Source organism: Artemia franciscana, chromosome 8 (assembly GCF_032884065.1).
Source record: "Artemia franciscana chromosome 8, ASM3288406v1, whole genome shotgun sequence".
Lineage (NCBI taxonomy): Eukaryota > Metazoa > Arthropoda > Branchiopoda > Anostraca > Artemiidae > Artemia > Artemia franciscana.
In genome coordinates this window covers 7,566,694-7,592,871 of record NC_088870.1, presented here as the reverse complement: position 1 = coordinate 7,592,871, position 26,178 = coordinate 7,566,694, and the positions used below count along the sequence as shown (strand labels likewise).

The following is a 26,178-nucleotide window of genomic DNA, read 5'->3' as shown; positions in this document are numbered from 1 at the left end:
CTATAACTCTACACAAGAATGAGTGTATCTCCTTTACCATCCGAGATTTAGCAGTGGACCATAGACAAAGTTGGTGCTTATTTAGAAAAAGTACGTTTTATGTTTTTTTATAACTCTATTTCTGTAAACTCAATTATATATCTCTATATTACTTGAGCCGTCCTGCCCAAGTGGGTTGGTGTGCTGGATTCAGGATCTTTGTCTGAGAGGGCAAGGTTTCGAATCCTAGTGTACCCAATTATTTAATTTGGGATGAGGGTCAGTGGTGTGACTCTGTAAGCTCAGCCAGAGTCAACCCAGCTCTATATGGGTACCTGGAGAAATCTGGGGAAGGTAAACAGGAAGGGTGTGTGAAAGCACAGGATGATTGGCCTCCAACCCCCCATTGCACTTCCTGGCTGAAGGGCCAAGAAACGGAGATCAGCACCGCCAGTAGGGACTGTAAAGTCTAATGCCATATTCTTTACTTTTTTTATATCACTATATCTTTATAACTCTATATCTATAAATTCTATTATCTATAACTCTATATCTTAACTCCGTATCTATGAGCTCTATTATCTATTATCTCTATATTTATAACTCTGTATCTATAAATTCTATTATCTATAACTCTATGCACGAATGAGTGTATCTCCTTTACCATCCGAGATTCAGCAGTGGACCATAGATGAAGTTGGCGCTTATTTAGAAAAAGTATGTTTTATGGGTTTTTTTTTCTGGCTATTTAGCACTAAACTTTATTATTTCAAAGTATAATATCTATATGTTATTGATATTTACAACTGTGTTATTGTATATTGTATAAACTATATGCTATTTTGTATTTTGGCCTAGGAAATTTACGCAAATTGAAAAACATTTTTATGTAGAATACAGCTTTTGAATCTAGATACTTCCTTATTTCTGTTTAACTCAACACTGTTTTTGATTCATGAGCCAGTGAAAGAAACAAAGCAAGATAATTATTAGTCAAAAAATAAAGAATTAATTTGATAAACAAACGATGTATAAAATGACACGTATAAAAGAAACTGAAAAAAGTGCGACAATTATTTACATTCTTTATAAAAATAAAATGTATTAATAATAAACTCGAATACTGTGTTATTGTATAAACTATATGTTATTGATATTTACAACTGTGTTCCCTGTGCAGTTTTGGGTATTGTTTTTCTGTTCTTGTATGATTTTGTCATAACAGAACATGACAATCTTACTATCATTATATTGCTGCAATTCAGCTCTATCCATTTACCAAATATATTTTTGAAATTTGTTGTATATGTTTTTCAAAACTGGAAATATGTTGAACATTGGCTGAAAGTTGTTGAAAAAGGATGATTTTTTTGTTTTTAAAACAAGTTTACATCCTTCTCTAGGAAAAAAAGTTGAAGCAATATAATTATTCTGGGTTGGTGAATGGATAGATCTAAGACTAGTGAACGTAATTATATAAGCATTTTGTCCTTTTGATATACAAGTTACAGCTGCAGGATAGCTGAGAATTTATTTCTCAGAGGAAAATTAGTATAAATGTTTGAGGATTCAACAATACATTATAGATGAACAAAGCCAAAGCTTAGAGGAGATGTTAAGGATGTTTTAGGAGAAAAGCTATGTAGCTTGAAAAAGTATATTTTGATCCAAAATATGGGATTTTTTTTATAGTTTAATATAGGATAATTTACCCTAAAATTTTCTTAAATGAGAGAGGATTTTTTTAATCTTTTGTGCCCATTCGGCCCCTCTTCTTGTATATATCCGAAAAGTTGTAATCTTCATTACCGTCATTAACAGTAGTAATTTAGAGCAGACTGAAACTAATAAAAAATGCATATGAAATTGGATATTGAGAAAAAAATAAGGCTGATTTAAGCTTTTAATACTCAGTCTATGGCACTTTTTTTAACATGGATGTCCAACTTCTATAGGAGTAATGAAATGTGTTAGTTTGAAATGTTTTGTAAGATATTAATACAACATGATAAAATTATAAAAAAAACACCCTGATCAACTGAAGCCATTAAAGCTTTCACCTCTTATGAAAAAAAGAAACAAAATTTGAAACTTTTCGTCTTGATAATGATGATGATGATGATCTTTTTTACAATTTCTCTTAAATTTTTATTTAGTTGCCTGTAGTTTTTTTTACGGGGGGGGGGGGAGCTCTTCAATTTTCTTTGAATAACTTGTTTTTTAGGATAAAAAAAAAATCTAAAAAAGAGTCCAAATTTTTGACTGCTTTTTTTAATGACAGAATGCTTGAGCGAACGTTGAGAAAACTGTATAAATCATCATTAGACTATCAAGTTTGGATCGTTTTGCAGACATAAGATAAAACTCCTTTCGAATAAATAACCTAGTAGGCCTACATTAAAATGGACATGTTCGCCCCCTGGGGCCATTTCAGGTCTATTCAAACTTAAAATTACGACTTGAAATTAGCTTTCTTCTGGCATGTTCAAGACAACTAAGTTTCTAGGACAAAATCATATTTTCGTCAGCGTTGTCATATTGAAAATAAATTAGCAAGACTAATTAGTATAAATTTTTCATTTTTTTTTGTCTGTAAAAATTCAAGTCACTGTTTTTTTCTCAAAGACAACTGTGCCCTCAAAAGATAGCTTCACCTTCTTCCGTTATTACAAGAAGAAGGGCCACTGGCCCAGCTTAGGCTGGACTGGAAAAAAACTGAAAATCTATTAATAACGGAAGCTAATTGGCCTCATATGTTTTTATCCTATTTTACCTAATTTTTTTACCCATTTTTTTTTAATTTGATGGTTGCTACTATAAGAAACTGCATAACTGCCAGAATATTTTGCAGTTTGGGTGTGTCATTTATAGCCTAGTAGGAATATTTTACCGCCTTAATGGTACTCCCTTCCTGAACAATTTACGGGATGTTTACACATATCGACTGCACGCTCTTCCTGTCCAAGAGGACCAGGTAACTGTGGAACTGTTTAAGGCAGGGTCACCGCATGGTGGCACCACCCAAACAAGACTAATATCCAACTACGAGCTTTTTCACCGTAGCAACTTTAATATAGGCTGTTTGAGCTATAGTTACCATGGCTGCTTTTACATATAAGCTTGGACATGTTACTTGTAACCTAATGTAAACATAGTGTAATTTATTTCTTATTGATTTGCTGTATTTTGGCCTAGGAAAATTACGCAAATTTGCGCAGATTGAAAAACATTTTTATGTAGAATATAGATTTTGAATCTTGATATTTCCTTATTTCTGTTTAACTCAACACTGTTTTTGATTCGTGAACCAATGAAAGAAACAAAGTAAGATAATAATTAGTCAAAACTAAAAATTAATTGGATAAAAAAAACGATTTATAAAATGACACATATAAAAGAAACTTAAAAAAGTGCAACCATTATTTACATTCTTTATAAAGATAAAATGTATTAATAATAAAATCAAATACTGTATTGCAATTCATTCTCTTATAGGTTGGGTTGGCTGAGTGCAGTCATGTATTTAAAAAAAGAAATGTTAATGGGAGTGCCTTGTTGGTAAGTAGCCCAGTTGTTTTTATCTACTTCATATATTTTTATTGTGTTATTTGTTTTTTAAGGCAGTTGATTTTTTAATATATAATTCTCATGATGCGTGGTGAACAAATTGAATAGGATTTAATAAAATCATTGATATGGAGTGGCCTTACGCAACTTTTCATTACTGCAAAAAGTTTAGTGATGACTTATACCAAATATTTCTCTATTTTTGAAGTAGTTTGAAGTTAGCCTTTAAGAAAAAAAATAATTGCCTAATGGTACCTAGTAAATCCCTAATGTTACCTAGTAAATTACCTAATAAATCCCTGTTGCCCAGTGCAAGATTCTAATCTTGCAACCTACTGGTGGTAGCAGTTTGTAGTAGAGTTATCATCTTCTCCAAATATGGTTGGTAATGCTCATTATTGCATTCATCATTATAGCATAATTTAATATTATCACTGCTTTATCTAGTACTGCATTGCTAATTGCTTGTCCTACATTTTCCAGTTTCTCAAAAAAAATTCCTACCGTTTTTATTGGCAACCGCACTGAGAGTCAAAATAAGAGAGGCTTTCTTGACTTTCATCAGCTCTATACTGATTTAGCATCGTGCTCTAAAAAATCAGGATTTGCTATTTCCTCGATAATTTTTTGTATTTTTTGTACAATTCTCATTTCAATTCTTTATAGTGTGATACAGGACACGGTTGCCGAAAACTATTGAAACATTATTTGACTGATCAAATAGAATCATTAGGAAAAAAAATATATCCAAGCATTGCGGAAAGAGAGGTTGAAAAACAAACAAATGAAATTTGCCACTTGAGTCATGTCTCGATACTTTGTAGTGAATATTTTATTGATTCCACTTGCCTTGTGTCCCCTTTTCTGTACACCTTCAACGGGACTCATTCTCAAGGGGGGGGGGGTTGGGAATCACTACCACAAGGAATTTGTGGAGAAAGAAGAATGTTTGAAAGGAACATGTGAAAAAAAAGACCAAAAACTATTTATGTAATACTATCAACCTGAAATAGCTCAGTGGCTTTTTTTTCAAAAAAAAAAAAAATGCTTAGAAGGACGCTTAATTCAACTTGAAAAATTGCTCTCTTTTGGTACAAATTTAAAGACAAAATGAACCCAATTGAGATAATCACCAATAACTTGTGCTACTTCGAGTCAGACTCAAGCGTAGAATATGTATAAGTTTAATAAGTGTAGGCAAAATTTCAGTAATACAGATTCCAATAATCACAGGGGAACGAAGGGCCTCTTTCTTTCCAGTTATACAAATTGGAAATTTTTGTGTGATTCTGCTTTAAGCAGGGTGGAAAATTCCTGCCTTTCTGCTTGGAGCGTCAAGGGAAGGAGGCTGTTGATTGGCGGCCCTTCCTTTATGCTCTATTCATGCAGATTAAAAATCATTGCATGTTTCCAATTTAATCAAGATATGACCTGTCTATCTTTCAGCTTAAAAGTAAGCAGTGTAGAAGGACTATATGCCGCTTGGACTTGGCTGGTTTTCACACTAGGTTAGGACTTTGCTCGTTTCTGCATTGTGCTAGGATTTTTTTTTTTTTTTTTTTTAAGATTATTAGGACTTAAATGGATTTTGGTGTGAGAAATCCAACATCAGGCTTACATCAAAGAAGGGGTGAACGAGGGTTCATGAACCTGCTTTGTGCCTCTAATCATACAGAATGGACATCATTGCAAGTGTCTAATGTGAATAATATGCCACCCTCCTATTCTCATTGTGTGAGTCAGTATCTGATTCTTTCTTAATATGCACCATAGCAATGAACATGTCAGCCCTTCGCAATTTTCAAGATGGATCATCTCATGAAAGTTTGTTTTTTGTACAAAAGAATTAAAAGAAACAAAACTGTATCCATGTTAAAAAGTGGATATCCTTCCCAAAGTCCAAATTTCATATATCACTACTATAAACTAGCAAAGAAGCTCCAGCTTCTTTACCAATGAGAAAACTTAAAGTTTAGGAGGCATATGAAGTATCATTCCTTTGCCTCAGTCCCAAACACGGAAATTAAAGAGCAAACTCCACCGAATTCACAAGCAGCGGCTTGGAGCAGTAGATGGCAAGACGATGTTGAATAATAGATGGCAATACTGTCCGACCGGTGAAAAAATGCTCCTTTGTTGAATCCCTAAGGTCTTCTGTTTATTATACTTGGAAGACAATCTGGAAATGGGGTCTGTGAACCGTCAAATATTTTAAGTATTGTCTAATTTTAACCTACCCTCAAAGCAGGTGTCTGCCTGCCTGTCTGCTAGAATTGACTGCTCCGCTTGAAGATTGAAGCCTGTCTCGAAAAAACGAACAAGCTTTGAGGAATAATCTCGGATGCCCATGTGCAATCCAGCCTGGTCAGTGCCTCCCACGAATTATACACACACATTCAAAATACAGTGCCATTTTCATCAATGCAGCCTAACGCCAACACTCTTAAAAAGCCGCTGAGGTTGGACTTTTGCTATTTTCTCTATATAAATCGAAGTTGATTGCAAAGAAAAAGACGCTGAACAAAATAGTATTGCTCCCACAATGCAGTAATTATGCATAAATAGGTACTTAAAATTCATAAGTGCTAAATTATTTGTAGTTGTAGCAGGGTCATAAATTCTATCGGTCTCCTGATACTTCATTTGTAAATAGGGTGTAAAAATAGATTTGCTCACGCCTGGCTCTAAATGTGTTCCTCGACACATTCAGAATCCTGAATTTTTTTATTCCACCGTAATTTCGTCATTTCTTTTGAATAATTCTTTTCAAATTTAAATATGACATCAAAAATTTACCGCCATTTTCCTACCTTAATCAAAATTTATTCTCCCAACCACGAGATTTACGTAATTATAACACTCGGCACAAAAAAAAGTATCTAGATTGACTAGTATAGTACTGAGAGATCTAAATTCCCTCCGTTTGTGTTGATATTCCGGCGCTGGGATGTTCACAAGGATCTTATTGGTAAATTTAATTCTATCCTATTACTTCAAAATAAATCTAAATTATATTTAGTTCAAAATTATCTTTAATTCAATGTTTATTAAACAAGGTAAAGTTATTTGTAAGGTTTGTTGCTCTTTATCGTCTAGTAATTATCTATGTTTAAAAATAATGAGATTTTGATATTTAAATAAGAATCTTAGGCGGAAAAAAAGGAAGAAATCTAGTGATCTTAATTTAGATTTAATGATTCAGAACTGGAATTTTCAATTTTAGTCTTTTTTTTAGAATCTCACGGAAGATAAACTTCTATTATGGAGTCAGGATCTAAAAGTGATACACATTCGAAAGTTATCTCGCCTACTAAGTGAACTGAATCAGCAAAAAGCAATTGCCAAGCTCCAAAAAGACGGAAGTAGATTTAAAAAGGAAGCAAATAATAACATATTGACAACATTTGGAGAAGAAAAGAATGCGCCTCCCAACTATCTTTCAACTAGAAAGACAGAAGAAAAGAATAATTTATTCGGCAACAATACAGATAACCTGCCTTTAAGAAAAAAAACTGAAATTATTCACAATGATGTGAAACCTTTACAAATCAGGAAAGCTATGGTGAAGACAAAGCTTCCAGAGCGGAAATTCAGTGCTGATACGGTACTTCCTGCACCAAAAGCTTCACAAGGAAAAGAGCGACGTATTAGCTTAGAATCTCCTCGAAATAACGTTAAATTAAATTCAAAAAATTCCAGGAAATCTTTTCATCATCTTGACAGTGACATTTCAAAAACCTTAGTTCAGACTCTAGTCCTTGCTGAAGAAAGAGGATGGAATGAAGCTATGGAAAATAAACCTAGTGAGAAACAAGATGTGAAGATAGTTCCTGCACCAGTGTTGTCTGAATCGTCTTTTATGGTTTGCCATCGTACTGCCAATTTCAGTGTTAAAAAGCAACAGGTAATGCTATTATATATACACTAGTGTATTAGTGTATTAGTAATACACTAGTACATACACTAGTAGTACTAGTACTAGTAAAGTAGTACTAGTAATACACTAGTGTATTAGTAATACACTAGTAATACACTAATACACTAGTGTATTAGTGTATTAGTAATACACTAGTACATACACTAGTAGTACTAGTACTAGTAAAGTAGTACTAGTAATACACTAGTGTATTAGTAATACACTAGTAATACACTAATACACTAGTGTATTAGTGTATTAGTAATACACTAGTACATACACTAGTAGTACTAGTACTAGTAAAGTAGTACTAGTAATACACTAGTGTATTAGTAATACACTAATACACTAGTGTATTAGTGTATTAGTAATACACTAGTACATACACTAGTAGTACTAGTACTAGTAAAGTAGTACTAGTAATACACTAGTGTATTAGTAATACACTAGTAATACACTAATACACTAGTGTATTAGTGTATTAGTAATACACTAGTACATACACTAGTAGTACTAGTACTAGTAAAGTAGTACTAGTAATACACTAGTGTATTAGTAATACACTAGTAATACACTAATACACTAGTGTATTAGTGTACTAGTGTATTATATACACTAGGTGTTTTTTTTCTGGTTTGACTTCTTTTCCCCCTGTGATCACTATTGACATAAGCTCACTTAAGGTCAATATTTTTTCAATCCGTATGCGCCGGATAATTTTATTGAAAATTTGGCATTGAAGCAGAAGCCTTTTGGGGAATTCTCAGTGTAGCTTAAGTCTAAGCTATTTAGTTCCCAGCTGTTAAATCATTTAACCATGGAAATGAAATATAATGATGGATGGATAAATCGGAATCCTCAAAGGATGGGGATTAATCAAAATTCTTCGATTTGTGAAACGATTTGATTGTGTTACTCAGACGTTTGGATAAAATGCTTTTTTTTATGGGGGGGGGAACGTCAACGCAGCTTGTGTTTCCCTAGGTTATGTAGTTTCAAGATGTTAAACTCTTCGTAGTACCAGTTATAAAATTCAAGCTTCAGGTTTTTCATTTTAGCCTGCTCTTGACAATTCTTAGCATCAGAAAAACTGCGCTAAGAATTGTCAGCTTTTTAAGAGCTGTGATCTCTATAGAATTAATGTTTTCATAAAAAATGACAGGGACAGTGTGAATGAAAGCTAGAAATTATGCTACACTACTAAATAACTACTAACTCTTTTAACTGAACAGTTGTAGAAAACTTTAGCTTGCTTAATTTAAAATTTAGTTTTTTTTGGCGCTCGGTCGCTAAAAACCTCGGTCCTGATATGCCGCTAGTCAACCATTTATCGAGGTTTTCTCCTTGGTGTTGCGTAAATTGAATTTACTTCGAGTTCTAATGGATATTTGATGTATGGTTAATCAAGCGAGTATGGCTCCTGAAAGTATTTTTAGATAATTCTTTTGGAGAATATTTGACATGCGTTTCTCAGCCTTGTTAAACATCTCCTTTTTGGAGCCCTGCTTAATCGCCGTCATTATCAATGAGTTCCAATTTTCTAATCTTAGTTTGGAGATTTGTCTTCCTATTTTATGAAACTAGTTTTACCTGCGAAAAAATCACCGTGCGCCTTGTCTATTCTATTTTTTACATCCTCCTGTATCCATCATCTTTGCTAATCCGCATCTTTGTTAATTAATCTTTGCTCATCTTTGATCGATTTTCTCGTTATCTAATATCATGTCTTCAACTTCATTTATTCCTAATCTAAGTGACTTAGGTTTCTCAACTTTAATTTAAAGCAATTTCTACGCCCTGAACTCTCAGAATCTTCAAAATTTCGCTCATTTTGCTAACATTTTTATCTAGGACATTCACAGTACCTGTTTAATAATGTGAGTCTAGGGGAGTATGACCTTTCCACTTTATAGCATGTTTTCCTATAGCCTTTGTCTTTTTTTACCCTTGCCTTTCTTCTTTTTTTCTGTCTTTTGCCTATAGCCTTTGTCTTTCTTCCATTGAAAATATTCTATACAAACAGAGATGGGAATAAAAACTCCTGATTTTATATAGAACAAAGCTGCTAATCTCACATCCCATCCACAGTAGTATCGCTGTCGTATATATACTTGTTTGACATGCCCTACTAGAATAAGACCTTCACTAAGGTTAGAACTTACTTTCAGAAACTCAGGATGGAAAGTTTTGTCTCACTCTGTGCTGTAGCAAACATTGCCCCTCCCCCTTTTTGTGTTTCACTTCTCTATCGATGAGAAACCCTTCTACTGGAATGCTCTTTACTTTAGTTCAAGAAACCAAAAATTAGCGTAATTTATTCCGAGGGGTAAAATATAAATGTTTTTATTTGTTGGCCAGAAATTTACAAATTACCTTAAAGGTTGTTATTTTAGCTTCAGCTGGATAGTGCTTTGAAGAATACTTATACTTTTTTTTTATAAAAACGAAATTTCTTTTTATAAAAAAAACTCCCACGCACCAGCAATATATCTTATATAATGGATACCTATAATCAGTTTTTTAGCGTAGGTTTAGTACCTAGCTTCACTTACCTGGGTAATATTATTAGTTGATATGGTGGACACATGGAAGATGTAAAAGTAAAATAGCCAAGAACCAGGGTGCTTTTTCTTGGTTGAAATTTTTATATTCCATAGGAAGTGTCCAAGGTTAGTCTTAGGCCCCCTTTGACCTAAGCCAAACAATAAGCTGCTCGACAAATGTGGTCCCACCTAACTTTTTAGGGCCATAATGCAAGAACATTTAAGATGGGTAATGAAATGATGACACTTCGATAGGAAGTGTCGTCTTCCATAGGAAGTGTCCAAGGTTAGTCTTAGGTCCTCCTTTGACCGTACGCCAAACAATAAGCTGCTCGACAAATGTGGCTCGATCTCACTTTTTAGGGCCATAATGCAAGAAAGTTTAAGATAGGCAATGAAAAGATGGCACTTCGAAAGTCCAAGGAAGATTTGTTGAGTGTCTTCCATAGGAAGTGTCCAAGGTTAGTCTTAGGTCCTCCTTTGACCGTACACCAAACAATAAGCTGCTCGACAAATGTAGCTCCACCTCACTTTTTAGGGCCATAATGCAAGAAAGTTTAAGATGGGTAATGAAACGATTGCACTTCGAAAATCCAAGGAAGATATGTTGAATGTCTTCCATAGGAAGTGTCCAAGTTTAGTCTTATGTCCTCCTTTGACCGTAGGCCAAACAATAAGCTTCTTGACAAATGTGGCTCTACCTTTATTTTTAGGGCCATAATGCAAGAAAGTTTAAAATGGTTTGGCCATATTTTACCAATGAACAAAGACAGATTGCCAAAGATTGTGCTTGTTGGCCATGATTCTGGGGCCAAGAAAAAGCAGGTCATACCCAAATGGGGTGAGAAGAGGTCATAAGTAAGAACTTAAAGGAATTGAACATCGTTGACAGGGGTAAAGAGTGAAGGTTGGATTAGGCCGGGATTTAGGAGGAGTCTTTGCAGTTTTGTGGGTTAGATGGCTTGGTGACGCTGTGAGTATTTAGCAGTAGTAGTAGTAAAAGTCTCTTACTTGTCTAAGCCCCATTGTCTGTTGTGCAATAAGAAAGAAATATCCGTCCTTAAATAAATTGCTCTGGAGCTGTTCACTCCCCATCCCCTAATTTCAGAAAAATGTACAATTTCGATATTCGCAGGATGTTGTATAGCGCAGTCATGGGGCGCAGGGAATTATTTTTGTAGGCGTATATGCCGGCTGTCAATACATTGACTCAGTATTTTGGCTTTACGGTCAATAAGGTGTCAAACGAGATTAGCACAGAGAAAATAATATAAAAGAAATGAAGATTAATGAATAACAAAGCGACAGATACTCGAAAATGAGAAAAAATCTGCTATGAAAATTGAAGCGATGGAGTGATAAAAAAAAAACAAGGCCCAGCTAAAACGGATGAGCGTTAAATGGGAGTTGGAATAAAAGATGATCCGCTTTTTATCGATTTTACCGCTTTTTGTGATTTTTTTCTCTTTTTTTATTTTTAATTTAATGTGATTTTACACCTTAGAGAGAAAAATTCTTTAGTTTTGGAGTAATGACGCCTCGTTGAATATAAAGGTGAAAACATTTGAAGTCTGTATAAGATTAATTTTTTTTTTTTTTGTCTTAATTTCGCGCATGCTAGTCAGCACCAATATTCTCGCTTCATTTCAGGCTAAATTGTGAATATGTTTTCTATTAATACTAGGAAGGTGTTTATAAGAACTAGCTAGTTCGTAAGAAGTCAAATAAAGTGGGCTCAGCCCATGTGTTTCGTCACGTGAGTGTAACCCTCTGAAATAACATACTAGACAACATTATAGCTCTGAATCAGTGTCCATTCAAATTACCTGCAGAAAAATTTCTCCTTAGTCAAGATGCTGTGCAAGAGCGGGTTCCTTGCGAATATCATGGTTAGGTTTATTTTTCATCTTCATCTTCTTTGTTGTATGTATTTTTTCATGTCATTTATTATGTAAATAAATTTAGTAGTTGAGTCACTGCACACAAGTCATTAGACCTTCTAATAATTTTATATGTAATTGATTTTTATTTATGAATTGATAAATATAAATGACTCAATCAATCTTATGTTTTTTATTTCTTCTTAACATTTTTAATTTCAGGTTATCGGTGGGGACTATGCAATCCCTTAACCTATTCAGTCTATTCAAATTAAGAATCTGGTTGATAGTGACTATTTGCAACCAATGGGTGAATTACATAACTTGAAGTCCTTGTCCGAGGGCTCTGAGGGGGGTGGAGTTGCAATCCTCAGCTACATTGTTACTTTACTTTTCAACTATGCTAAACAAGATGGCTTTTTCAAAATTCTGATTGAACATGTTTGGGGAATCGATAGGCGTGGGAGAAGGACTGGTTGCCCTCCAATTTTTTTACTCTTAAAATGGGCACTAGGACTTTCAATTTCCCACCAAATAATCTCCTTGCGAAGTTTTTACGACAACTCCTTCTATGCGAAGTACCTTGGTGAAAAATCACATAATGAAAAATGGATAAATAATATATTACGCCCACATCGCTCTTTACTTAAGCAGCGCCATTGCGCTGCCTGTGATTGATAGAAATAAAAGTCTCAATCTAACAGTATTATATTTTGATTTATTCGGGGCATTTTCAATTTCAGGTTATTGATGGGGATTATGAAATCCCTGAGCCTGTTCCGTCCATTCAAGTTAAGAATCTGGTCGATAGTAGCTCAACCCAGTCAGTTGTTAGTTCAAGTGCTAGTGGGACTTTTTACATGCCTGTGATAGTGAATACGGAATCTGGACCGTCCCTTGTTGAGCCGTCTTTGAAAAATAATATTAAAGAAGAGAATCAAAATGATGAATCTGTTTATGTTACTCTTTCAGAGGAAGATGAAGAAGATAGAGTAAGTCAATTTGCATTTTTTCTTTCACTGCAACATAGGATTAAAAGGCTATCAAAAAAGCATATTCCTGTTCGAATTTTCATTGAGCATACAAACGGTTAATACCCTTAAAAATTACGTATGTGGTATTTCTAGCAAAAATTGAAGTTATTTTAAATTCAATGTTGAAATCCGTTTTGTGTTTTCAAAAATTTTTGCTTGAGTTTTGACTCCTGCTATAAACTATAATTTTCCTTTTCGTATTTGTTCTTAGTTATGTCGAGAGTACAACTCATAAGGGGCCCTTATGTTAAAGGTTTGATGGTTTAAAAAAAGTATTTTGCTCAGCTTAGTGCTTTACGAAAGTTGATTGAAAATGAGATCTTAGAAATTGATTTGGCTTTTTTGCCACTCAATTTTTCCTTTACATATCACGTCAACTTTTTGGCATCTTGTAAAGCAAGATGCAATGAACTGTCTGTAGAGGAGCCTTATATGTTGAATCTTTACTTAGTTAAGAAGTGAAATAAAAACTTGATTCTCTTATAAAGTAGATGACTTTTTTTTATTTTATTTCAGTTACTTACTCCTCCGTGTTTTAGTTCCTAGTTTGTTACTTTTTAGCTACTTTGACTTACAGTACTAGTTTAGTTAGTTTAGTCACTTAGTTAGTAACCGGTTTTTCCTATCCCTGGTGATCAACAGCACCAAAAGAGCAACGGACGTGGCATCGAGCTTGATAGTCAGTATTGCTGGGATTGATTTCCCGTTTTATCGCCCTTCAGCTAGAAAGTGGAACGGGTCTGGGAGTCAGCTATCCCGTACTTAAGCATTCTTTCTGCACCATCCCCAGATTTCTGTTCGAAATGAGGAGCAGTGGCCTGCTACGACATCCTGTCTTGAGCTTACAGCCAATGGTCTTCCATCAAAGTCTTTGTCAATTTAAATCTATTGTTAATTTGATTGCGCTAAATATGTACATATTGTTGCCTCTGAATTATTTGTCTTTATTGTTTTTATTGTTTGGTAAATGATGACTTATACTTATTGACGACATGACTGCCTGTCCATGGATTATTCTTTGTGGTTGATTGTGTATGGCTATGCTGTTTGACCTATGTGATGGTATGGATGAGTAGGGTTAAGGCCTCGTTCAAGTGCTGATCTATATTAATCACTAATTTAGGAAAACAGTCTTCCTTTTCTCCTTCTGTCTCTCTTTTTTTTTTTTTTTTTTTTTTTTTTTTTTAATGTGTCTTTGCTGTTTACATTGGTGATTTCTCTTTTCTTAATATTTGGCCTAATAAGGTTTATTCTTTCAATATATATATCCTGTGTACCAATGAATATGGGACGTATTATCTTCCGGTTTACTCGAGTGCACAAGAAAGAAAAAATACTTGTCTGGCTTCAATTCAAAATTAGCAATGGTGTTTGAGTGCAAATTTCTAATAAATACTATCCAAAATAATTTGTATCTTTTGATGGTACTTTACCTGTTTTGCAGTATAATCTTGACCGTCAGCTTATGGTGTTTGGCCTGGTATCAGTAGCTTCAAAAGCCACGGTGTATCTGTAGCTTCAAAAGCCACGGTGTAAAGGCTTTGGGGGCTGTACTTACGATTCTAAAAAAATAAAGGAATATGTAAGAATACCTCCTTTATAAGAGAAAAAGTATATCTATGCTTTTACAGATTTAATTTCCACGGATAGAAGCTCCTCCCCCTCCGTGGAGCGATATGTTCATTTATAGCAAGGGTGTAGTCACTACCAAAGTTTTCAAAACTGTTAAATATTGCCTGGCCTGCATACTGCTAAATTTTTTGATCTAGCAGTAGTTGCAGTGTCTAATTGGAAACGTGAATGTTATATTTTCAACGGTCATGTTCCTAGTCTGAAGGAAAAGATAAATGAATTTCGAACTACCATGACCGTATTTTGTGTTTTAAAGTATAATAATACTTTTTAGTTTCTTCTCAATCTGTTCATTGGTCTAACCTTTCTTTTCAATCTTTTATGACGTTATCCTCCAATGTAGCTAAATATGTGCCCACGTCTTTATAGTAATAACAGACAAAATTGGTGTTTGTATCCTTCTACTCGAGGGTCTAGCCTATTGACGCTTAAAATGAAGAAAAATAGTGCATCTAACAGACAATCGTTACAGAGAGTAAACGGAAGAATAGATGGTACTTGTATGATATACCCAAATCGCCTAAAAGATCCCAAACTGAACTAGCCAGCCATGATAAAAAAAAGAGAGAAAAAAAAATCATAAGATGACGAAACAAACAGGACTACAGCCAGTAGAAGGAAAAGGCAAGCTAAAACTACGCGAGATCGAGATTTCATCAGCAAGAGATCGAAGCAAAATCCAAGACAATATTTCCAAGTGTTTCCCCCTTAATAATCGTGTTTATTAATATTCATGTTTTTAATAGTGGTGTTTAGGATGTTATCTGTTGATTCTTTTTCATTCGCATAATTTATGCCGGATCTTTTTTCTAGATCTCCTTTTCTTAATTTTTAATAAGTATGTTTTACTCATAAGTATGAGTTTGGGGAGCTCACGGTTAAACAAGTCCCCATGTAATATCTGAGTTTCGGATGGTTGGTGAGGGGGTCTGGCTACTAGTGATTAGTTGCCCAAAAATTATGGTTGTTATAATTTATTTCTCATGTAATTTGCTTTCTTGTGAGTTTGTCAGATGTTAAAGCTGATGGACATTCAATATGTTTAGTCGTAAAAGCGCAATAGAAAGAAGTATCTGACAAAATTGAAAAAGAAGCACATTCAGAGATACAAAATCCTTGAATTTTGCTTAGAAAAAGTTAGTTGTGTTCGAAATTTGTGGGGTCTGGCTACAAGTAATTAGTTGCCCAAAAATTGTGGTTGATGGACTTAATGATTATCTCTCATTATTTTAGTATTCCAACTTCATTATCGGCTACATTTATTTATTGCTTTTGACTTCTTGTCCTTATCCCCCTCTCGAAATCTAGGGACCTGTACGATTTCCGATATAATTTATTTCTCATGTAATTTGCTTTCTTGTGAGTTTGTCAGATGTTAAAGCTGATGGACATTCAATATGTTTAGTCGTAAAAGCGCAATAGAAAGAAGTATTTGACAAAATTGAAAAAGAAGCACATTCAGAGATACAAAATCCTTGAATTTTGCTTAGAAAAAGTTAGTTGTGTTCGAAATTTGTGTCTAACAAAATTCGAAGTCGGAATTCGAAATTGTGTCTAATTGGAACAATATACATTTAGGATATTATTTTTAACTGTCGCATTGGGGGGGGGGGGCTCTAGAACCAGTATTAAGGGTGAATGGGATGAAATTCGTTTTTAAGACAATGCGTGAGTGGAACATTTTCTTATCTAACAAGTTTATGCCGACATGGAAATAAACTAAAGAAATGGAGGTATTTTGAATAGTCTTTTTTACTTAATCTAATAAAATTATTAGATACAGTTAAGGTCTCTTAACTGTCTACAGTTAAGGTCTACAGTTAGGAAGAACAAAAGCAAAAAAGGTTGAAGAGAAATACGAGTTGGGAAAATCCAATTGCAATGCTATATTTAAGTATTTTTAAGGTCAAGACTTAGCAAAGAGCCCTATGCATCCCTTTTACTGTTTATTTTCCTGACCTCATCTTTATATAACGAATGATTGCAAAAAGCGTGGAAAAGGATCATTCAATCAGAAGTTTCGATGTCTACTTTTGCTCTTTTTAAGCGGTGAAACGATCGAACAGAAATCTTTATGTGTCCTTCATGGCTTTGTATCACCTGTCTATGGACAATACTATAATATATAGGGTACGCAAAAGTAGGGATTTAATATACTTTAATAATATTAATGTTTTTTTATAATATTGTTTATCATACCTAAACAGATAGGGGATAAGGAATTTTATTCCTGACAATGGTCGAAGGGACTCCCCACATCCCAGATAAAAAATCATTTGGATCTTGAACAACGTTCCCTAGAAAAACTAGAAATAAGAGTTAAGAAAATCCAATCGTAATGCTATATTTAAATTCAAGTCATTAACGTTTTTTTTATAGGTGAATCTAAATACTATTAATGCTACCAACTCAGTACCCTACCTAAACGTATGTGGCGACCACCGCTTCGTAAACTCCTTTACCACCTAATCTTCATTTGTCCAGGGTTTCACTCTTTAATGCCTCCTAGAAAGTTCTATTTCCCTTTAATTTCTTTTCTAAGACCACTTCCTGCTACATTCAGGCACGATCTACTTTTTTAGCCCCAGAAATATGGCAAAAAGCACAATCTTATACAATATATAATCATTCATCTGTAAAACGTAACCCATAAGAAAATGATTTCTGTAGAGTAAGGAAGATTTTGAAGGAGAAGAAAAAGGGTTGAAAGTAAAAAAGGGAAAAAACTGAAGGAGAAAGAAAAGGGATTCAAAGGATTTTAAAGGAGAAAAAGAGTTGAAAGTAAAAAAAGGGGGGGGATGTAAATTGTCTTTGACTGCGTTATCAATTTACCTGAATGGATGTAATTTTGAGATAAACCTCTGCCTTATCTGAAAAGTAGGAAGGTGACTATAACAGGGAACATTTGAATTTTCACACAAATAACAGTTCAGTATATCTTTTTATTAGACAGTAAAAGCAAAGATAAAATCTGGATATTTCGGTAACATTCACAGTGACCATATATCTGCTGATCACGGTCACTTCGTATACGACCGAAATATCCCGAGCTTTTGTCATTGTTTTCAGTGTCTAATGAAAAGGATTTATCCCTATTGAACTGTTATTTGTACGTCGTGGAAAGGCATTATAGTCTTCAAAATGTTTACGTAAAAAATTGTCATTTGAAAAACACACATAATGACAAAATGTCGATAAAAAAAAGAGCGTTCATTGTTAGGGAGATTAAATATGAGTAGTCAATAGCAGTAAAAAGTACCATCTGTAGCTGCATTTTTTTTTCTTTAGTATAATGTTATAATTTTTCCTTTCTTTTTTCTTTACCTTGTTTGTCAGTAAATGGCAGGTGCTAATGACAAGTTCGATACTGACATATACATGTAAACGAATGAGTGGAGGAGATGGACAATTCAAAAAACAGGTGAGTTCTACGAAAAACGTGAGAAGTTATATGGAGATTCATTTCAGGTTAATGCTATACTTGATCTGTGTACCTGCCTAATTTTTAACACAAAATATTGGCATTAGTTATCTAACCTATACACATGTGAAAAAGGGACATGTATCAGGAGAAAGTGAAAAATTGCCTTAGAAATAATGTTTTTTTCCTGTTTTCGACCCCTCCCCCTTCCCTTCTCAGTGTTTTCTTCTTATATACCATTCATGCTAAGAGCTATGTATAACTATGGTTACTGATTTTCTTTTTAATGTTAAAAGCAAAATGTTTCTTTTCAGCTTCAAAGAGAGCTTAATTTAGCTGAAAGATGTGTAGATGATGGCTATGAAATCCCCGATGCCCGACCAATGGATGACAGTCTTACTTCGTCTTTAGTTGACGACATTAAACTTGAGCCGCCTGCAGCTTTTTGCACAAACAGCATGGTACCTGTCTTGCCTCCAAGAGGGGAGGTGGTGCCGCCACCGCGTCCTTTACCTCTATCTCCTAAACAAGTTAGTAATCAACCTTTTTAGCGGAATATTTTGTAAATATATACTGTTACCCCTGGTTCCCACTGCTGCGTCAATTCCGACACGATTTTTTTCTGGCGGAACAGACGTACGACAGAATCGGATGGAGGTTCACAAAGAAACGCAGACTTTTGCGTCGCTGCGACAAACTCTAGAATGAACAAACTTTAAACAATATAAATTAGCTTCTGTAGAACCTTTAACTTAGAATAAACAAGTATTACTTGTGTTACTTTTCTATCAGCTCCATGACTTTGGGTAGGATTTTTTTTTTTTTTTTTTTTTTAATCAGAATAACGCATGCCATTTGTCGTATGATTTGAAATTATTCAACGCATTCGACATTGCAGTAAAACGGATAGTTTTGCGTCGTTTGTCACACGATCTGTGTCATTTGTCGCATGTCGCATGATTTTGCGCAAAATCGCAGCAGTGGGAACCAGGGGTTAGGTTGTGTGGTTTCAGATGGTGTTCGTTACAAAAAAAAGGTGTCAGTTGAAAAAAAAAGAAGAAAGAGTTGGGTAATTTAAACGTAAAGTGGGTTAGAAAGAAGCTTCTTTTATTGACATGTTCTACTATATGTCTGTACACTACCTTTTAAAAGATAGTTTTCCATGTTTGTCGAGAGTATCTGTATTTTTTTTTTGCAAATGAGAATTTTGAAAGTAGAAAAGCCAAGGCCCAGGGTGTATTTTCACAGCAGAAAAAAGTTTGGAAGAATAGAAGATAAGTCTAAGAAATAAGATTAGAATATTGGAAGCTATAGTAATGACTATGGTCAAGTATGATGGAGATTGGGTTCTCCAAAAAACGGAGGAGGATTTGGTAGATTTTTTCCAGAGAATTTGCTTTCCGATCGTTTCTGGTACTCGATTCACATGCCGTTTTTAAAACAGTAACCTGCACGAAAAATGGGGTTCGATACCGCTTTCTAGGGCTATAATGAGAGGTATTGTTGATATGATTAGGACACGCTTTGCTGATGAAGGATGGCAGATTGCCAAAGATTGTCCTTGTCGGCCAACCATCTCGGCCTAGGGCCGAATAAAAAGCAGGTCGCTCCCGAATGGAGAAGGAGGATGTCGTAAGGAAAGATTTAAGGGAAATTAGAACTTCTTGGGAGGTTGTAAAGAGCGAGACTTTTTTTTAGAAGTGGATGGAGTATGAACGTTAGCACCTATTGTTTTTCTTGAGTAATAAATAAATAAACTTCCTTCGCCAGGTCTAATTTTTCATCATTCTGTCTGTAACTAGGGCAGTATATCCCTTTTTGGCACTTTCCATACGTGCATCCTTTAAACTTTTCATAAGTGAAAAGTATATTTTATATACAATTATAATTACCAGTATATTTTAATTAGCCAGTATATTATAATTACCAGTATATTTTAATTAGCCAGTATATTATAATTACCAGCACATTTTCATTAGCCAGTATATTTTAATTAGCCAGTATATTATAATTACCAGTATATTTTAATTAGCCAGTACATTATAATTAACAGTATATTTTAATTAGCCAGTATATTATAATTACCAGTATATTTTAATTAGCCAGTATATTATAATTACCAGCATATTTTAATTAGCCAGTATATTATAATTACCAGTATATTTTAATTAGCCAGTATATTATAATTACCAGTATATTTTAATTAGCCAGTATATCATAATTACCAGTATATTTTAATTAGCTAGTATATTATAATTACCAGTATATTTTAATTAGCCAGTATATTATAATTACCAGTATATTTTAATTAGCCAGTATATTATAATTACCAGTATATTTTAATTAGCCAGTATATTATAATTACCAGTATATTTTAATTAGCCAGTATATTATAATTACCAGTATATTTTAATTAGCCAGTATATTATAATTACCAGTATATTATAATTAGCAACTATAATTACCAGTATATTTTATATACAATTATAATTATAATAACCAGATTGTTAAGAAACAATCGGTATCAGTTAATCGGGGTTGCTGGCTGTATTACAGGGATAAATGCCGGGAGAGACCCCTTACCAACCGAATTCTGAAATTTCTGATCTTTATTTAGTGCCCCCCTACCCCTCATCTAAAATTCCTTCATGAATACGCAATTTATATCGGCTCACTTAGCTTCATAGAATTTATTACCCAGGGTACGGCATAATTTAACATCGTTTGTTTAAGTAAAATATAGTTAAAAGTATTTTTGATAATTCCTTAGTATTTTGAAGACGAGGTCATTCCACAGGTTAATATATGTATATCATGAAACATGTTAAAAATAAAAGGATAATTGTTAGATTCAGTAGTGGTGAATAAAAACAAAGTCAAACTGAAGTTTTAGGGGAAAAAAAAGAAATTTGCAAAAGTTATGGACCTTTAAAAATTGTCATTTAAATTGGGATGTTTAAAATGTCCCCTTCCTATTTTATATAGTTTTGAACTATGTAAGCACTTCCAAAAACTTTTTGACAAATCTTAGTTTTAATCTCATTAAATTTATTGGACTTTCATCCTTTAATTCGGACAAAAAAAAGAGAGAAAAAGAAGAAAAGATATAATAGAATGTCTGACAAATTCGTCTTCGGGGTGAATAAACCCCCTTCCCCCACACATCCCCGATGTTAAAATTTATCTTACCCTGCTATAATAACTTAAATCCAAGAAACAAGAAAGCAGCATTTGAAGAATGTGTCTATTCTGTCGGTAGAATATCCCAAAATCCTTTTTCTCCATTAATATTTTTTTTCTCATACTTTCTCTGTGGCTGCTCAATTTTGCATATGGGGGAATTTTCCCTGGTGGAAGGGTGAATTGCCGCGGAGGAATATTCTTGGAAGAGGGATTAAGCATAGCACCACATTGAAGCCTTATGGCTCTTTACTATATGCAACAATCGAGCGTTGCCTCTGACTAAATATCATTCAAATGTTTTTTAAAAGTTTAACTGTGTCTAAACACAATTAAAACTTATCTGAACTTGCATTCTTCGGCCCGGGATTGTAGAACTGAATTTTCAATATCAGCCGCAAAAATTCCGTGGTTTTAAGTCTGATAACCTGGGTTACCATTCAATAAGTCCTTTTCTTCTTATCTGTCTACCTTCAAAATGAAGAAATATCTATAAAAAATAGGATAATTAATAAGTTTTAAATTTTATTTCTCTTAAACAAAGGGCGTTACTTGTGCTTTATTCTGTAGGCTGTATCACTTTCTTAATCTTTTTTTCTTTTATTTTACATCGAAAGAAAATTATGTGAAATCAAGAAGCAAAAGTTGATAATGCAAGTGCAAATCTTCAGGTACTAAACACAAATAATTTTGAGCAAAATGAACATTTGTGCTGTTTTGTCTTTGGAATCGTTGTTGACATAGATAAATTCAACCATTCAGGGAGGAGAGGGGGATGAATATACGAAGCTCCCAAAATTGGAGGAGGGGAGGAGTTTAAGAATATTTTTGTAGTGAGAGGCCTTGAAACAAAAACATTTCATTTTTAGTTCCATTTTTGTCAATTTTTTTTTTCAAGAAGTATCCTTCATTTTGATCTTCGGGCCTTGGTTACACTCAAGGTGGTAACCAAGGGGAAAGATCCTTTTATCTGTTAGTGGAATTATCTGTCGTACTTGGGCTGAATCTGTCACGCGGCCCTCTCATTTCTGCGCCATTTTACCTAAATGTTTTATGATATTTTGGAAAGAATAACACAGACAACAATCGTTAGTGGAGTTGTCACTAAATCAGTATCGAGTGAAGATCAAAATCATAGTCAGAACGCATTTTACCAACAAGCTAAAAACCTAAGTGGAACCTGTTCATGGGTCATGCTCAGCTTGTTATTCGTTAGAACCACCTACACCTGCAGGGGTGCATTGGGCTAAAATTTCTGTAGCAGTAGACATCTGAATGTAATATTTTAAAGTACAAGGAGAAACATTTGATTGCCACAAGGTATTGAACGCATTTAATATACATTTAGCGTTTAATATACTATAAGGAGGCACAAGGTTTAACTCCGTTTAAAAAAAAAACTAATTTGAAAAAGTAAAATTCTTTTTTATGGCACTTGGTATTAACCAAGTGACATATAGCAATCGCCAATTCTGTCGGTCTGTCTGTCTGTCGGTCTGTCTGTCGGTCCCGATTTTGCTACTTTAGGCACTTCCAGGTAAGCTAGGACGATGAAATTTGGCAAGCGTATCCGGGACTGGACCAGATTAAATTAGAAATAGTCGTTTTCCCGATTTGACCATCTGGGGGCGAGTGGGGGGCCGGTTAATTCGCAAAAAATAGAAAAAATGAAGTATTTTTAACTTATGAGCGGGTGATTGGATCTTAATGAAATTTGATGTTTGGAATGATATTGTGTCTCAGAGCTCTTATTTTAAATCCCGACCGGATCTGATGACATTGGGGGGAGTTGGAGGGGGGGGGGAACCTAAAATCTTGGAAAACACTTAGAGTGGAGGGATCGGGATGAAACTTGATGGGAAAAATAAGCGCAAGTCCCAGATACATGATTGACATAATCGGAACTGATTCGCTCTCTTTGGGGTAGTTGGGGGGGGGGGGAGTAATTCTTAAAAATTAGAAAAAATGAGGTATTTTCAACTTACGAACGGATGATCGGATCTCAATGAAATTTGATGTTTAGAAGGATATCGTGTCTTAGAGCTCTTATTTTAAATCCCGACCGGATCTGGTGACGGGGGCGGGGAGTTGGGAGGGGGAAACCTAAAACTTGGAAAACACTTAGAGTGGAGGGATCGTGATGAAACATGGTGGGAAAAATAAACACAAGTCTTAGATAGATGATTGACATAAAGGGAATGGATCCGCTCTCTTTGGGGTAGTTGGGGGGGGGGGTATTTCTGAAAAATTAAAAAAATTAGGTATTTTTAACTTACGAACGGGTGATCGGATCTCAATGAAATTTGATATTTAGAAGGATATCGTGGCTCAGAGCTCTTATTTTAAACCCGACCGGATCTGGTGACATTGGGGGGGGGGTTGGGAGGGGGAAACCTAAAACTTGGAAAACACTTCGAGTGGAGGGATCGGGATGAAACTTGGTGGGAAAAAAAAACACGAGTCCTAGATACATGATTGACATAACCAGAACGGATCCGCTCTCTTTGGGGTAGTTGGGGGGGGGGGGGGGGGTAATTCTGAAAAAATTAGAAAAAATGAGGTATTTTCAACTTACGAACGGGTGATTGTATTCCCATGAAATTTGATATTTAGAAGGATATCGTGTCTCAAAGCTCTTATGTTAAATCCTGACCGGATCTGGCGACATTGGGGGAAGTTTGGGGTGGGGAAACCTAAAATGATGGAAAACGCTTAGATTAGAGGGATTGGGATGAAACTTGGTTGGAAAAATAAGCAGAAGTCTTGCATACGTGATTTACATAATTGGAATGGATCCGCTCAATTGCGGGGGGGGGGGGGGGGGTAATTCTGAAAAATAAGAAAAAATGACGTATTTTTAACTTACGAAGGAGTGATCGGATCTTCATGAAACTTCATATTTAGAAGGACCTCGTAACTCAGATCTCTTATTTTAAATCTCAACTGGATCAAGTGTAATTGGGGGGGGGGGGGGGTTGGGGGGACCAGAAATCTTAGAAAATACTTAAAGCGGTGAGATCAGGATGAAACTGGATGGGAAGAATAGAAACCTATCTAAGATTCGTGACTGACATAACTGGACCAGATCTGATCTCTTTGGTAGAATTGGGGGGGGGGGGTCATTTTGAAAATTGAGGTATTTGTAACTTACGAAAGGGTGACCAGATCTTAATGAAATTTGATATTTAGAAGGATCTTGTGCTTTAAAATTCTAATTTCAAATTCCGACCAGATCCTGTGACATTGGGGGGAGTTGGAGGGGGAAACCGGAATTCTTGGAAAACATGAAATTTGGGGTATTTATATCTTACGAATAGATGATCGGATCGTAATGGAATTTGATTTTTAGAAGGAATTCATGTCTCAGAGCTCTTATTTCAAATCTCGACCAGATCTTTTGACATCGGGGGAGTTGGAGGGGGAAATCTTGGAAAAACACTTGGAGTGGAGGAATCGGGATGAAGCTTGGTGGATAGAATAAACAAATGTCCTTGATACGTGATTGACAGAATTGTACTGGATTCGCTCTCTTTGGGGGAGTTGGGGGGAGGGGTTCAGTGATTTGGCGACTTCGGTACTTCTGGACGTGCTAGGGCGATGAAAATTGGTAGGCGTGTCAGGGAGCTGCACAATTTGACTTGATAAAGTCGTTTTCCCAGATTCGACCATCTGGGGGGCAAAAGGGAGAGGAAAAATTAGAAAAAATTAGGTATTTATAACTTACGAGTGGGTGATCGGATCTTAATGAATTTTGATATTTAGAAGGACTTTGTGACTCAGAGCTCTTATTTTAAATCTTGACCGGCATTAAGCCTCTTATTTTCCTTTTTAAATCAATCTATTGATTCATAGAATTTTGTTAGAGCTCATACCATATGATCTCTTGGCTCTTAGCTCTTCTCGCCTCGTCACAAGTGCCATATGAGCTCTTAGCTCTTGTTATAATCAATAAAATTGAATAAGTAAGTTTTGAATAGTATAATTTGTGTATTCATTTCAATGATATAATAACTGGAAAAGAGAATATTTTTAATATAATTAGCTTTCAGTGAAGTGCAAAGGCGCAGTAGGCTTTAGATTTTTACAGTTAGGGAAGGAGGCATTAGCTAATTCTCGCTTGTAGTGAAACTAAATTTGTTATTAACGATTTTGGGAAGAAATAAGATTAAACTAAATATTTGAAATATAAAAATAGCAGCTGCTGAAAAGCCCATCATTTCAAAATTTAATTTTACTATAATTTTTACAAATATGTATTGTCGTTTTAAGAAAATATTTGTAATATAATTCATTTTCAGTAAAGTACCAATGACCCACTAGGTTTTAGAATTTTACAGTTAGGGGTGCAGTACCCATTTTCTTGTTTGCGGTGATTTTTGTTCGTTTCAGTCTTGAGTCGCGTATTTAATTAAAGCTTTATTCGTCTTAAGATTGATTTGTTCATTTATATCAGTACATGTTGTATTTTTCTTTGCTTTGATTGTTTATTTAATTTCTGTTCGTTTTGGGTTTTGTTTATGCTACAATAGTATTATGTTCGTTTTAAGCTTGATTTGCAAATTCTATTTTAGCTGTTCTCGTTTTATTCATTTACATTAGTGCAACAAAACAATAAAAACGAATGTAATACGAAACCAGAAGAATGGAACAATAAGAACAGTGCAAGAAGAGATAAGAAACCTTGAGACAATATATTTTTTTTAAAAGAAAACCAAAAAAAGTTGAACCCCCCTCCCCCTCCTGCACAAAAAAGCAAATCGAATATGTTTAAGCTACTCCAACCCCATCCAGGTAATAAGAGTCCAGCCTAATGCAGGTTCGATTTTAATTAATTTTAGTTTTATTGACGAGCAATTCTGATTTTCCCCTTCTCTTCTTCGCTTGATTAGTTGTAATTTTTTTAATGTTAGACTTTTCTGTCCTTTTCTTGATTTTATCGGCATTGAACATGATTTGTTTGATCTGCTTGTCCTTTTTCGGTGGCTAGCGTTAATCCCCCCTAAAATCCCGCCTACCCCTTTCCCGC

General features: G+C 34.6%; 1 protein-coding gene across 2 annotated transcripts in view; it reads left to right on the top strand.

The window, feature by feature from the left end:
* The window catches only part of LOC136029923 (uncharacterized), a 119,957-nt gene that overhangs the window by 9,214 nt on the left and 84,565 nt on the right, over nt 1–26,178 (top strand). For both annotated transcript variants that reach the window (XM_065708450.1, XM_065708451.1), the window contains exons 3-6: nt 3,475–3,537; nt 6,782–7,450; nt 12,629–12,877; nt 18,287–18,502. In XM_065708450.1, the coding sequence (XP_065564522.1) occupies nt 3,475–3,537; nt 6,782–7,450; nt 12,629–12,877; nt 18,287–18,502 (1,197 nt within the window). The remainder of the gene's footprint in view (nt 1–3,474; nt 3,538–6,781; nt 7,451–12,628; nt 12,878–18,286; nt 18,503–26,178) is intronic.